General features: G+C 33.5%; 1 protein-coding gene across 2 annotated transcripts in view; it reads left to right on the top strand.

Annotated features, from left to right (window-relative positions):
• LOC113515667 (tropomodulin-1) overlaps positions 1-16,462 on the top strand; it is a 55,166-nt gene that overhangs the window by 35,440 nt on the left and 3,264 nt on the right. Inside the window, exons 3-10 of one of the 2 annotated variants that reach the window (XM_052893354.1) lie at positions 938-1,105; positions 2,776-2,899; positions 6,031-6,146; positions 8,522-8,626; positions 9,402-9,653; positions 10,550-10,697; positions 13,681-13,871; positions 14,109-14,176. In XM_052893354.1, coding sequence (XP_052749314.1) covers positions 938-1,105; positions 2,776-2,899; positions 6,031-6,146; positions 8,522-8,626; positions 9,402-9,653; positions 10,550-10,697; positions 13,681-13,871; positions 14,109-14,176 — 1,172 coding nt within the window. Of the gene's footprint in view, positions 1-937; positions 1,106-2,775; positions 2,900-6,030; positions 6,147-8,521; positions 8,627-9,401; positions 9,654-10,549; positions 10,698-13,680; positions 14,177-15,377; positions 15,959-16,462 lie in introns of those variants that run through there. The other variant, XM_052893353.1, reaches the window with a different exon arrangement.

Here is a 16,462-nt window from a genome sequence, read left to right as displayed (position 1 = left end):
ACGGCTGAACTCATTCTAATGAAATTTGTACACAAATAAACCATATCGTGTCATGGGTACTTTTTATTTCAATTCACGCAGGCAAAGACGCGGTTTACAGTTAGTAATGAAATAATAATAAACAAGACTCCAAACATAGACATCATATTTAGGCCGACTAGTTATGAATGGTATATTTGTTATTTGATTTGTGTGATTAGATAGAATTCTTTTAAATTTAGAATTTAAAACAAGAGGTCAGTTAGTCACGTCCTGTGCCAGATTTTTTTTTTCAGTGTAAAAATGTTATCAAATCTCATTAATTTATTCAAATTTGCATTTAATGTTTTGTGTTTTATCACCAAAATTATTCTGCTTACTACTCAGATATCTAGAAAACGCCTATTAATATGTATATTAAAATAAATATGTTTTTTTTATACATATTACAATGGCAAACAAGCTGACGGCCTACCTGATGGAAAGTGTTAACCGTTGCCTATAGACATGAGCAGTGCCATGGACATAACAGAATATACTGTTTCGCCCATGATACCACCCATGCGTTGCCATTCCTGAGGACTCAGGTGTTATTCCTCTATACCCAGTAAATTCACGTCTTCCCCATAAAAGGGGTGCCAATAATTGCCACGCTTGGAAGGTGATTTTACAACCGCAGTAAGGCTTTGGTGATGTTTTAAGAAGGACGGTACTGCCTATACCTCGACCATTAAACATAAAACAAGTCGTATAAAAAAAAAGGTGATATTGATCAGAAATTGCAGCTGTTCGGGAGGTCATGATCGCATACCAGTATGTTGTTATTCTGGGATCGAACAAATCACTAGAGATAACGTCACTACTACTTATTTTCAAACTAAAAAAAAAATACAGTAACGTTTCAATAATTATAAATAGATTTTTCGGCGTTTAATCAATCATTTAAAAATATTTGCAGGACACCTTTCTGCCGCCGTCACAGCGTAACAATTACGATTGCGAAAAGGACCCAACGGGTCCCCTCAACCGCAAGAAGTTGATCGAGCACATCAACAAACAGGCGTTAGAGACGCCCGACCGGCCGGAGGTGAAGCCCTATGTAGCCGGTGTCATACGTGGCAAGAAGGTATGCGATATGAACTAATTAATAACAATTTTTAATCGACTTAAAAAAAGGAGGAGATTTTCAATTCGTTTGTTAAAAAATACAAACGAATTGAAAATCTCCTCCTTTTTGTTTGTTATTGGAATTTTTGTTATTTGGACTTTTTTTTTTATCTGAAAATATAACTGTATAAGTCGAGAACTCGAAAAAGTCCAACAAATAACATTGGTTTTAATTTTACAGTAATAGTGAATATTTTAACCGTTGTGAACGTAAAGAAATTTGTATTTCTATTTGAAATAGTATTTAATAACGAGAAATGTTCCTTTAAGAGGTGTAAATCTTAAGTATTTATTAATTATGCTTTAAAATATTAAAAGAAATAAATGAAAATTAATTCCAAAGGTTTCCTTTACTTTGTAATTAAAAGTGTTTTACTACTTTGATGAAAATATTTGATGTGCGAGACAATTTTTTGTTAACGGTAGTCATTATCATCGGAGAGTTGTTGAAAATTTAAGATAATTATAATAATAATAAAACTTAATATAAAATAATGTTCAAGTTAAAATAGCACATGTTACCATCAATATTAATAGTTTTATGAATATGGGCATTGAAAGAGGTCTGATCGAGTCATCCACTTCATGTTCATTTGACTTTAAATTTATGCTTATCTCAGTAGGAGATAGGCGTAACGTTCATAACTTGTATGCAATGTCCAATGTAAATTTAAATAAGAACTCCCGAGTGGCTTTGTAAATGTTTCTTGGCACATTATGCGAAGTGGTTACATTAGTAAGCACTTATTGTCTCATTATTCAAACGCGATATTTAGGAATGACTCTTTTAAATGTTGTAATAAGCGTGTACAACACAGGAATAACAGCACGAATGTGTGAGTAGCAAGTTTGAACGTGCCCAATGTATTTGTCGAGGTCAATTGATCTTTCTGAGACCCCGTTCAATGTTACAATTATGTATTGTTCGATTTGGCACAAAGAAAGATATTTAATGATTAACAAAGTTGTTTTAGTATGTAAATTGATAAAAGGACGTGAGTTGATAGCTGTAATACTTCCTGAGTTTATTACCCGTTTGTATCAAATGGTATTTTCGTATTAAATTATTAAGATTGTAATAAAAATAGGTAGTTTTAAACAATAGTTTATTTATTTGTGTATACTTTAGAGTATACACTAATAATGTATAAAAATATGACAGAGGTAAGCAAATATACAAATGTGAGCATAACACTACAAGAGTTCTTTTCCAGCAAATCCAAAGTGGAAAGGAGCATCAATGTCAGCGGGTAGAGCCGTGTATAATAGTGTGACAAAAAGATCCAGCCAAATTAAGTTAATACATACCCAAATATATTATATCTAATTGTACCCAAAAATATTACACATAATAATTTTAAATAAAAAAAAAATTAAATCCATATTAAAAAGTATTTTAGTAATAAAGATGTTATACAAAGTATTCTTTTCTTAACTACGTTGTAAAATAATTTTGAAACAGTTTTGTCTCACCAGATAACATTCCTTAACTATAAAAAGATACAGTTTAAAAATAATAAGAAATTATTAAAATAAATGTCTTACTATTTCTTGACAGAAATAGGCGATGACATCCATAGCCCACCCAAGAGAGGTAATTTAAAATATATTATTGCCTTGACTTTTCAGTGGATCCCACCGCCGCCGCCAGAGAAGGTTCGCGATGCGGAAGAACAAATTTCAATAGACCTTGGTGATGAGTATGAGCAAGCTCTGGGCACCGCCACACAGGAGGAAATCATCGATCTCGCTGGTGAGTTAGCATTTATGTTTTTCAAGCGGGATCGTCATCATCTTCATCATCATTTCAGCCATTAAATTGTTCATAGCTCAACATAAGTTTCCCCCAGTGTCAGTTCTCAACTAATAGTATTTTTAAAACTTACAGTATTTTTTTATTATTTTTAAACATAACAAATAAAAAATTCATATAATACATGAAGTTACGACGTAAGCACCGTACTCATCCTGATGAAGACTTCCCAATGAAGTTGTACAATTGTCGGAAGCGACAAGCACAATAAGTTCATTTAATTCGCCTTATCTAGTATTGTTTATTTTGGTTCTCAGCCACCTACATCCACTGGCTTCTTGCAATGTATTGGAGGTGGTTTCATAGGGGGATTAAGGTTTACGAGGGATGCGGTACCATATTGATTAATTATGAGCTATGAACAAAATTATATATTGTAAATATGCCGTGTAATCCCCGGCATAGAATAAACCACCCCTTCCTTTCCCGTGGGTGTCGTAAGAGGCGGCTAAGGCACCTTAATGGTCAAGGGATAGGCAGCAGCGTTTCTCTTAAAATATCAACAAAGGCCGATTGCGATTGCCAATCCGCTTGCCAAGCGTAGCAACTGTTGACAAAACCACCTTTTATGGTGGAGGCCTATTTTCAGCAGTGGACAGTTAACGACTTACATGACGATGATGGTGAAATGTGACAGTGGTTTGTTTGTTACCTTTGGTGTCTTAATGATTCAATCAATCATCATGAAACTCTATTCTTTATTCTTTATTGCACTTGTAAATTACATATAAAATAATGTATTTATAAATGTTGTGAGCAAGGGTGGACTTATCTCTGACAGAGATCTCTTCCAGTCAACCCAGTACAGTAAGAAAGCATTTTGTTAGCGGGCAGCTGAAGTGCTACAACTATTAATACATAAACAAATATACAGTTAAATTAAATATTAAAATATATGATAAAATATTACATAAATACATACACTATAAATACATATGATACCTACCTACTTATATAATAAATGTTAAAATAAATGAATATACTACTTACATTAGAAATTTTGTTTTATGATTTTAAGATTTGACAGTCCAATTAGAAAAATACAAAAAAAAAAAAAAAAAAAATATTACTCAAGGGAAATAAAACTTTATATATGCGTGGCATGTGACATAGAGTCTAACGTGGTAATAATATACTAATACCCTTTTTTGGGAAGAGACACACCCAGTACTAGGATGAGATTCGGTTATGATGTCATATCTAAACTCGAAAGTCATTGTCGTATATTATGTGACATTGCTAATCTTTGTTCTTAAAACCTACTTGCACTTCAAAAAGTGTATTTTTAATGTATGCTATTACACAGACTGTGAGTATATAGTGAGTGACGCCTCATACACGTGATTGACACGAACTTTCTAGACAAGACACATGACACAATGAATTACATTTTGACATTGTTCTATATGTCAAAGTCTTAAAAAATGGAGTAGGTAAATAGAAAACTTTCCTGCCGCGTAATACATAAAGGCAGAATTTATAACGGTTGGCATCGTTCCCAAATTATCTCGAAGCAATCGTTCTTCTGATTATAAGCACTGGTTTTTTAACACTGTAATTGGAAACAATAAAGTTTAGCTACCTTTGTTGAACATAAACATCCATTTACACTTGAAATGTTGCCAAAGTACAAATTGGTATTCCATAAAAGGTCTAATTTCAACATAAAATTAAACGATAAATCCTGTTTTCTGACTAAATGGTTATTTTTAAAATATTGCCACGAAATTTTATTTATAACATTTACTGATCCACTTGTTTATTTCAATGCAAATATTTTATATTAGTATATCGTAATTTCGACAACTTTTATAAATCTGAAAATGTATAAACATATTTGGATGATTGTTTGGATTTGAATCGTGTTAAATGTCTGCGGATTAAAATGAAATTTGGTACATAATTTCGACCATATCCTAGATTACTATTTAGATCATTTGTTATGCAGACAAAGTAAAGGGACACAGCTTATTAATACATAAAAAAAAAAAAAACAATTTTTACTTTAATAATTTAAAGAAAAAAAAATTATTTAATTTATTTATTTATTACGTCCACTGGGTGAGCCTTTACAGTCTTCCAATAAGCTCACCCAGGAAATCATGAGTACAATAACATATAAAAAGGAATATTACACAAAAATAACAAAAATAATATGAAAAGATTTAACTCAAAAAAGTCTGAACACAAATACTCTGTGATAACTCGACGAAACTCCGGCAAGTTGGAGGCAAATACATCCAATTGCGGATACTGGCACAAAATATCATTGAGTAGTTTCAATGCATGAGATAAGGGAGTTTGCTTAGCCAACTCTGTTCTTCGTAATTCCAGCATTTTTTAAGGTCGTTTTATCCGTTACATTTATTATATCATTTTTTATCCACATTGCCATTTTGTTGCAATTTATATAATGTGTATCATCATCATCATCATCATCATATCAGCCGTTATTTGCCCACTGGTGAATGTAAGCCTACCCCATTGGCTATCATACGGAATGGGCCTTTCCTTATGGCTGTTTACCATTGGGGCAGGCGGGTTGGCAACCGCAGTCAGGCTTCGGTGGTATTTTAAGAGGGACGCTGCTGCCATTCCTCGACCATTAAGTTCTCTTAGTCGCCTCTTACGACACCCACGGGAAAGGAAGCGGTGGTCCATTCTATGCTGGGGCCATACGGTGTAGTGTATATGTGAGTACCTTCAACTCCTGACCTAATTGATAGCGGTAGTCACTTACCATCAGGTGAGCCACATGTTCGTTTACCCCCTGTGGTATACTCGTAAAAAGAAGCTTGTGGTAGTGTACTATAAATAGTGCCGACTACTTCCGAGATTCATGTCACTTTCCGTGGAGTTGAGATATGCTGCCCTAAACTATTTTTTTTACAAAAATATTTTACGAAATTCTGAGGATTGTGTGACCTATTGTCGAGGGAACACACAACCTCACGTGAACACACCTCGCTCACCAAGGGAAAAGGTGCCCTAAACTATTTAGGAGTTATTTCCCAGTTGACGTTGCTTTTTGTATATTTTTGTTTTAAGGGTCATGAATCTTTTGTTTGCAGCTATTCTTGGATTCCACTCGATGATGAATCAGGACCAGTACCACGCCTCGCTCTTAAACAAAGGCCAACCAGTCGGCCTCGGCTGGGACGGCATCACAAAAGCGACCAAACCTAAAGTAAGTATTAATTCGAACAATTTCAGTAGCACCATACAGGCTGTATGGGTGTAGCCGATTTAGCTTTTTTTTTATACCACTGAGGTGGCAAACAAGCATACGGCCCACCTGATGGTAAGCGGTTACCGTAGCCTATGAACGCCTGCAATACCAGAGGTATTACGCGCGCGTTGCCGATCCTGAAGAAACTTCTTTACCCCCCTTTTGAAGAACCCCATGCTGTAGCTCATTCCATAACCTGAGTGTTCGTGGGAGAAAGCATCTATAGCTTGGACAACCTCTGTGGTGTAGTGGTTTAATACACTGCCTCACCTTCCGATAGTTGCGGGTAGACATGGGTGATATGGATACCGATCTATATATTGGGCTCCTCTGGACATTGATGGCTGAAAAAAGATCATTACCTGTTCCGATATCGCCCATATCGGTCGCATATCTATTTTCGAATATATTAAGTCTGTTATCCAATATTATCTTTTAAATATAAGACTTTTAAAATATTTGTTATTGGACCCGTATACATATATTGCTATATATTATAGTTGCGAGTTCAATCCCCGCACGATATAAATGTGTTATGTCCGTTTGTATTGAAAATGGGTATTTTTTATATAATAACTAGCTGACTCAGCAAACGTTGTTTTACCATACACACACACACACATTATTTCAAGAACTATACATAAAAATTTATCTTACTAAAATTATTATATTCGATTACCATCTTACAACCCTATTGCGGTATATAAAAATCGCGATTAAAAAACAGGGGTTGATCGTAAAAGCATGAAAATTGGAATTTGTATGTATCTTTTAATGCTAAATCATAATAAAATAAAAAAAATTGTCAATAAAATAAAAAAAAAATATTTAGGGGTGGGTTACCCTTTTCATTGAGCGATATGAAAAATAGATGTTGGCGGATTCTCAAACCTACCCAATATGTACACAAAATTTCATAAAAATCGGGTATGCCATTTCGGAGGAGTTTGCTAACAAACACCGTGACACGAGAATTTTATATATTAGATATGCATGTATTTATAAATAAAAAGTATTTAGGTATGTCTATCAGTTGTTTCGTGCCACTAACCAGATTCAGTAAAGCTTGTATTACTGAATCTGGGACTTGATGACGTTGTATTAAATGTGAATGTATGAATGAATGAAAACTCTTTATTGTTCCCTTCAAAGAATGATACAGTGTGTTTAGTATTAGTTATTTTATATTTTTATACTTCGCAAAAAAAATATTGTCGCTTTTTAATAAATTATCATGTTAACTCGCAGCGAATACATTTTGCCCCACTTGCCATTTGCCCAACAGGAGTATTTATAATGAAGAGCTAAGAATGCGAAGGAAAATAGAGCCACCATGAATTTATTATTTTTTATTATATATTCCCATAGATGAGTTGCAAGGCTTTTACTTATTTTTCCTTGAAATAACTAAATAAAAAATATATTTTTATATTAGATATATACCCATAGTATCTTTAGTATAATTTTATTTGCGTAAATTTGGACATTAGATTTATATGTATTTTGTTTACAAAATACGAGTCAAAATAAATTCATTATAAATTCCTCGGTCGTCAGGTCAGGCAATAAGTTTTGTGATTTGTTTACCAACATGTCTGACCTTGTTTATTATTATCAATAAATAAAAGGGCAACTTCCTTGCCAACCTAAAACGTAACCGCGATAATGGCGGCCGTAAACTGTCAAAAAGTTACATTACAGTCGGATTTTTGTCACTTTTCACTTACATTAATTGCCCTATAATAAATTTTCCCGCCAGATAACTTTACGGGATAGGCAGAGAGAACTGAGTGCCAACAGTAACGGTATTTATGTCTACTAGACGTATTCGGAAGAAATAATATTTGTTTATAAATACAATTCGCTAGAAACATTACGCCGCGAGATTCTTTCGTTCAGTGTCGCCAACATTGAAAAAATATTTGTAGCATATGCCAAGCTATTTAAATTAATAATGATTGCTTTTAAACTGTATATATAGAATGTGTTCTAATTTTTAAATGTAAAAAAAAAAAAAAATTAAAGTTGTCAATTGACAAAACAATTTTTTTTTATGGGAATAACAAAAATATCTGATGGTAAATGGTAGTGAATGCGTTGCCATATTTAACAAATAAGGTGTTATACCTAGTATTTCGTAATGTTACTATCATATCCCATTTTAACAACTAAATAGCCTTGCAAGTAGATTATCTTGGCCAGAGTAACATCAATGGCCAGAGATAGAGATAGATGACTTGTGCAAATTATATCCCGTCGAGTCACGACTGGTACCAGTTAGTATCATGTATCATTTATTTAAATTTCAAAACATTGTATGCTTTGTTTTGCAGGTATACCCCATGGATCCCCCTAATGACACAGACCCAGATGACACAATCAAGAGAGTACAAGACAACGACCAGAAACTGACTGACATAAATTGGAATAATATTAAGGTAATAATTTTATTGTAAGCACCCATTATATTTTAATAAGCGTTTGTGTCAATGCCGTTCATGATTAAAGATCACGAATTGATCCTGAAACTAGTCTAGTTTTCTCAATCTAATTACACGTAATTTAAAGTGGTAATTATTACGTAAAAAAAATATTAAGCTACTTTATTTATTCTTTAGTGTAGCTATAAAGTAGAAAATAAAAGTTTTGTAAGTTCACATTAGTTATATTTTAATTTTATACTTAATCGATTTAATTCTATTTTTACGAGATTACGACTAAAATAAATGCAAGTCAGTCTGGTTATTCTTATATTTAAAATATAAATCAATATTTTACTGAGGATATGTTATACTATAGATAGTTGAAGTCATATGTATTCTAATGTTTTGTATATAGAATCTATCCTTCTCAATGGACTATCCTTTTCTTTCCTGTATTGTATGAAGCGACTACGGGAGCTTAATGGTCGAAAGATGGGCAGCAGCGTCCCTCTTAAAATATCTCTAAGAGCCTAGCTGCGGTTGTCAACCGGCTTGGCAAGCGTGGCAACTACTGGCAAAATTAGGGAGTTTTATAAGGGATTATAGGGAAAGCTAATGTTCAGCAGTGGACAGTTAACGTTTGAAATAATTCGTCATAGTCGTAGAATACTGACGGATCTGACAAATATTACATATAAAGATCCGTCAGTATTCTACGACTATGACGATATGTTTATAAGAGAGTCGTTAGATTTTGTAACAAAACAAAAATTGTACATGGCAATTACAGAATATAAGCGATGAGAAGTTCGAGAAATTATTCGAGGCCCTGAAGACCAATACCCACGTGGAGGTGGTATCGTTGGTGAACGTGGGCCTCCACGACCGCACCGCGGCGCAGCTGGCGGCCGCGCTCGAGGTCAACTCCACACTCAGGGTGGTCAACGTGGAGACCAACTTCATCAGCCCCGCGGGGGTCGTGCAGCTTGTGCGCGCTCTGCTACCAACCACCAGTGTCGAGGAGTTCCGCGCCTCCAATCAGGTTCGTTCCTGCAGATCAATTTCTAGTTTCATAATTCAGAGTTCAAGCTTGAAAAATAAGTTTTTATGTATTTGTTTATTTTTCATACCCATTCAGTTACCATTTAACAACTGAGTAAGTAGTCCATAATGTTATCTAATCCTAAATTAAGAGGGTGTGTTTTGTTATGTATTCGAGTAGAAGCACATACAAACGTTCAAATCAATACTAACAGACATTTTATAAATATTAAATATAATTTTTATATTATATTATATTCGATTTGAACCTGCAATAATAGAAAGACGAGATAGTAGATATATTAACTAATATGTACCATGCTAAATTCTAAATTTTCTTATTAGTTATAGTTAGTTACGTATTATGTTTAATTCTCGATCGTAACTAATGCCAATCAGGGTCATCAGTGCGCAAGAGGCACCCCTAGCGTTGCATTCTTTCATAGTCTACATAATTGTTTACCATCAGACCAGCTATATGTTTGTCACCTTTGTGATATATAAAAAATCAGATTAATTATTTTATCTTATAAAATACGTACAATTGTTAATTAAAGTTATTGAAAAAATATTATAACTTCGTTAATGACTTTTGTTTTAGCGATTAAAGTAAATAAATTGACGTATATATATTATGGGTGAACTTGACTTTGTTAAATTGTAAAAAATATTTATTATTATTACTACATTATTTCTAACGTTTAATTTAATGTTTTTTTTTTTTGGAAATCATACAAAATGTTATATCTATGGTACTGCTTATGTCTATAGGCGACGGTTACCACTTTCCATCAGGTGGGCCGTCAGCTTGTTTGCTATTCTAAGTTGTATAAAAAAAAAAAAATAGAGACACAATGTACATTGTTTTTTAAATAAACAACTAATTAATATTTTCAGAGGTCACAAGTCCTGGGCAACAAGATCGAAATGGAGATCACCGCGCTGGTGGAGCAAAATCCCACGTTGCTGCGACTGGGCCTTCACCTGGAGTACTCGGACGCGCGCCACCGCGTCGCCAGCCATCTGCAACGCAACATCGACAGAAGTGAGCCCTCATCATTATCATCACCCACTATCATCATCATCATCATCATCATATATTAATCACACTTCCTCTCTTTCGCTGGCTTAGAAGGTCAATATAACAGTGCTCAGTACTGTCTTACTGCTAGAGCTGACTAGCTGCTGTTATTTTGTAGCAGTATCAACTTGTCGACAATGATATCGACGCGTCATGTACATATATGTAATCAGTGATTTTCAATACTCAGATTTACGTAATGGTATATTTTAACATTAAATTAATTAAAATGTCTATAATAATCCAACAATGAGACGATTTATAAACACAAGTAATTTCCGCAAATTTTTTTATGTCATGGTAATACATTGGGTTGATTAGATAAAAAAAAAAAACAATGAAATGTCAGTAATATAATTTTGTCTTTATGGACTTCCAAAAAAATTTTTATATTAAATAGTGGGTAACTGTTTTCAAAACTATATAACAAAATGTGGCTTTAAAGTAAGATTATATCATTATCTTCCTATCCTTATCCCAATTATTATTTGGGGTCGGCGTAATATGTTTTTTATTTATATTACAAAAAGATTTGGCTTATACTTTTACGATCGCCCGCTAGCTTGATATCACCCTCTTTGAGAATATATTGTCTCTAATTAATTTTATAAACGTAGTAATATTAATGTTGGCGGTAGCTTTTTTAAATTCAAATATGTTTAATGGAATGTGGAAACAAAACGTTCCGTGTTAAAAATTATAAAAGATAAAAAAGATTTATTATTTTATATAATTGTATGTGTACTTGTAATTCTTTAGTGATTTTTTTTACAATTGAAGTAGCATAAAATAACTCTGAAAAAAAAAACACCAAAAAGCATACGGCACACCTGATGGTAAACGGTTACCGTAACCTGTGAACACCTGCAATATCAGAGACATTACGCTCGTGTTGCCGACCCTGAAGAAATGTCTTTTTTAAAAAACCCCAACACAACGTATACACTCATATAAAGAGAGGAAGTCTGATAAAAGGAATTAATATAAAATTTGTTAAGTTTTTTTGCATTTCATCTACTACATATATATGTATGTACTTGCTTAGTTATAATATATTTAAATATATTACATAAATTTTATGGTGCGAATTTACCAAAACTGCTGTATAATTTAGCTATTGAAAATGTGTGTTTTTCATTTCAATTTATTTATCGACAATATTAAATGGTGCAAATAAAAGTTTTACAGAGTGTTTATAATATGTTGACAAACAGCTCACAATTATTTCATGCTAATCTGAACTCTATATTAGAATGAAAATGATTTAAATTGTTTAATCTCATTATAAAAAAAAAAAAAAAAAAAAACTTCTATGGACACCAACTTGCTTCTTTTAAATATTGCATTAATCAAGTATTATCAAATGTAAGTGAAATATAGCCTAACTATACTACTGTAACCTATGGTCCATAATTAGTAGTAAATGGTTAAAATGATGGTTGAAACGATGACAATTATTCCTTAATTCGGTTTTTTAACTTTGAAATTATGTTTATTCCACTAAATAAAACAAAAAAAAAAAAAACTTGAAATGATCAACAACTTGAAAAACTACTTAAAATTACCAATGTATGTTTTGTGTGGTCAGAAAATATTTGAAAGTTGAAAAATCGATCCTAAATGGTCTGGGATGGTTTTAATCTGGGTCCTTAGTATGTAGGTGTATTCCTACATAGTTTCTGGTAATGTTTGAGCGCTAATATCGTCATAGTCGTAGAATACTGACGGATCTGATAAATATTACATATATAGATCCGTCAGTATTCTACAACTATGACGATATATACAATTTTCTATATATTTTTACTACACCGCAATAAGTCAGTGCTCAAGCTGTGTACTGGAAACTATGAGAATTGTAAAGTGGGGTGTATGTGAGAATATACATACTTATATATGTATATATAATAATTAATTTAATTTTAAGGTATATTTATTTCTAATCAACATCTTGATCTCTCAATTTTTCATATCGTATTTTGTATGTCGAATATTTCTTGATGCATAAAATCTTCGTCATATCAACATTAAGTTGCTGTTTTCAATGACCGTTAACAGCAGCACTAGTATCAGACCATCACTTGTCCGTCAATCAATAGAATAATATTGCGTGTAAGCAGTTTGGACTTAAAAATTGTTTTATTTCAACAATTTGAGCTAAAATTATTCCAAATTCAAAATATTGATTATAAATATTCTAGCTGGCATTTTGTAATAAAAAAAAAAAACTAGTTTGAATATTATTTGAATTTGGAATATCTACGAAATACGAAAAAGTCTATACTGATATTAATTTCGAAGTCATGCTGCACTATCACCTTGCAAAAGTACGAATTTGTCATTTCATTATATTAATACAGCGGCTTACTATTTAGTGGTATGCAATGCCGTCTGGAGAAACGACGTTAGCAACATAACAGTACGGCATTCTTCTAGGATTACCAGTGAAATGTAATCAGAAAGTTGGCAGCTTTCAGATGTCGCACCTCATTCACTGCACGTGTTCGCCAAGTTATCTCGTGCTGCGATATGTTTTTTTTTTTAATTATTGTAATGAAAGATTATGGAAATCTTACATTATAGAAATTATAAATTGACAAAAAAAAAAAAATAATAGAAAATATTAATAATTAAAATCGCAGTACGTCCTAACTATAAACGCCTATGTCCTCGCCGACAGTTGCATATATTACGCAATAGGCGGCTCACATAGTACATCCTCAGCTTATATTAACACACGACTATAGAAGAGAAATGGCGCACTCAATAACAAGGAAAGAATATCTGAGTGTCTTGAGAAAGTGGGACATAAACTCGCAAACATGAACTCATAATCTGATTCATAATTAATCAAAATTCACTGATATCATTCGCTGATGTCACTGTAAATTAATCATCGAAATTATAAAATATGGAATCGATACCAATGTTCAAAATCTAATATCAGATTGCCGAATACAAAAGCGAGCTAGCGCATCACTAAGCTTGCGGTTGCCCCGCGGCCGACCGCCGGCCGTTGGGGTTGACAGTAGCTTCTTCAACCTTACGCCACCTAGTGCCGAGGCAGTCACACCAACGAAAGACGAGCAAAAGGCCATAACAGATAAGCCGGTGACAAATGAAAATGTCGAGAAATCGGTGACGATTGAAGCTTCAGAGAGCCCGGTCGTAAACAAGATGGTAGGCGAAAAAATAATACCAATCGATGTTGATCAACCGAGTGAAACAGATAACCAAGTATCCAATGTAGAAACATCGAGTGATACTAGTAAATCACTATCACAACAACAATTAATACCAGAAAGCACGGAAATGTCGGTTCCGGGTAATGTTCAACCGGGTGATGCTGACAAATCTGAGACGCAGCCACAGGAGGATGTACAGAGGCTACGCGACCCATTCGTCCTTGCTGAGAGACCAGATATAAACCCCAATCCCCACTCGTGAGTAAACGCGCAACACTCACACTCACGCGTGCCCTCCCTATTTGTGTAGAGACATGTACACTTGTGTAGAGACATGTACACCTGTGTAGAAACATGTACACCTGTGTAGAAACATGTACACTTGTGTAGTTTGTAAACTTGAGCGTTCTGAAAAAGATGAAATATAATATCTGAAACAATAAATTAAGCATTAATGTTAGCATCGAAATTCGACGAACATCTACATATTTCCGAAACTCGTAAACACTGTTGCGTACATAAGTAGTTCAACAAGGTCAGTACCGGAACTTGTTGAATGCCATAGTCAAAGTTAGTGAAAAATATATGATGACATATGTATGCCACGGAGTATAGGAGTTTTCGAAAATTTTAATCATCTACTTGTTATGTTGACCGTACCATAGACAATAGTATTTTTCAGAACGTTGAAGTCGACAAGCGCCTGCCGTCAATCGGCCACCACATTCACCAGTCACACTGTGTTCTATAGTCGCATTTATTCCCTTGCAGTACGAAAAGACCTTACGCTGCGACTTCAGTTCAGGTTCTTTAACAACATGCAAAAAGCGGCGCGTAGCCAATAGTTACACGAAGGTCAGACCTCGGTATACGTTGTTGGCACGGCAGTTAACAACACTTCGCTTCTACAAACGCTTTTTTTTATAGATTTGATTTGCGTGGCGACACTCACAGAAGTTGCAGTTTTATAAGGTTTGCTATCGAGACACAGCTTTTTATCGGGCCATACGGGTTATATTTTCAAATACAATATATTTTTTTGTATTTTTTATAAATTTATATTGTCGTGTCGTATCGTATCCTATTGTATTGTTAGTGTATATAGACGACATTTCTGGTTTTCATATTCTGCTTGTGACTTATTTAAATATATTTACATACATTAAAATTATTAGAAGAAATAATACATGTAAAGAATTAAGCATGTATTTTTAGTATCGGAAAACAAGTTAGCAATCTAAATAAAACTGCAACAACACAAAATATGTCTCTATTGACTGTAATAGTGAAATGCGACATATTTCGGTATTTAGTATGTTTTACTCTATACCTATTTCTGAATAATATTTATCTATTAGATCTATCTTTGAAAATCTGCTCTCATCTTAATGTCCGACTCAATACAGCTAATATCTTTGATGTGTTTATACTATTTTAACAGTTAACAATTTTATTTTAGCCGAGAGGGGAGCGTAGAACCGAATCATATATTGTAGAACGGCCATGAACATCGGTAAAAATCCAGTTTTCTTAGCTCGAGTGCTTTACTAAAGGCCGTTGATTATTGACAGTTACCATTTTGCGGGTCGTGACGTCTTTTTCACAGGCTTTACGCTAATCAAGATTTGAGCTTGATAGGCCTTCGATTAGCTGTGGGGTCCCAATTGTGACAGGATAGACACGTTTGGTTTGTGGCATTCCCCCAATGGTGTTAACAAGGCAGACAGTGTTAAAAACCGTAATGGTGCGAAAACACCGTTATCATTTGCAGAGGGGCACTAACGTACGCATGCGTGTGGAAACTAACTCGAATGTCGAATGAACGTGTGTACTAAATGCCAATAGGCACCAAACATAATTTTAAGCATGACCTCTGTTATAAATCCTATATTTTTAATGAAATAAATTTGATATTTATCAATTAATATTGTATCCGATTCCTTAAGAATGCGAATCCAATTTTTTTTTTCCTATTTGAACCCAAATAATACTGGCATTCACAATATTGATGTAAAAAAGTATAAAAAGTTCTATAATTATAAAAATTGAATAATAATGAAGAATATAGTGAATGCCGGTGTTGGTATATATATGTACACCCTATGACGTTTGTTTGTGTGTATGTATTTCAGTACGCCAGCAGCGGCGGAGCCAGAACAACGCGTAGAACCTTGAACTCTCACTTGTGGTGAGTACATAACAGAATATGAACTCGAGTCTAATATGAGACTTCATATTTATTTTTGTATTTTATAATTTATGGTGATATTCATACATAAGCCTACACTAGACGACTGGATAGGGGATACATTTAATTCGGTTCAAGAATCGAAAGTATATTAAAAGTATAACTGATATATACAGGATGTTAGGAACAGGTTGGCAAAAACTGAAACAGTAGATTCGGCCCAATATTCTGAATTAAAAACTAGTGAAAAAATTTTCCGAAAAAAATTTTTTTTTTTCCTATATGTGTTTTTTTTTATTTAAAATCAAATCAAATCTAAATAATAATAATCTTAATATGCCATAAAAAAAAATATT

The sequence above is a fragment of the Galleria mellonella genome, unplaced genomic scaffold (genome assembly GCF_026898425.1).
Source record: "Galleria mellonella isolate WM207_F2 unplaced genomic scaffold, CSIRO_AGI_GalMel_v1 utg173, whole genome shotgun sequence".
NCBI lineage: Eukaryota > Metazoa > Arthropoda > Insecta > Lepidoptera > Pyralidae > Galleria > Galleria mellonella.
Note: the sequence above shows the minus strand (reverse complement) of the source record. Positions and strands in the feature narration are given on the sequence as shown.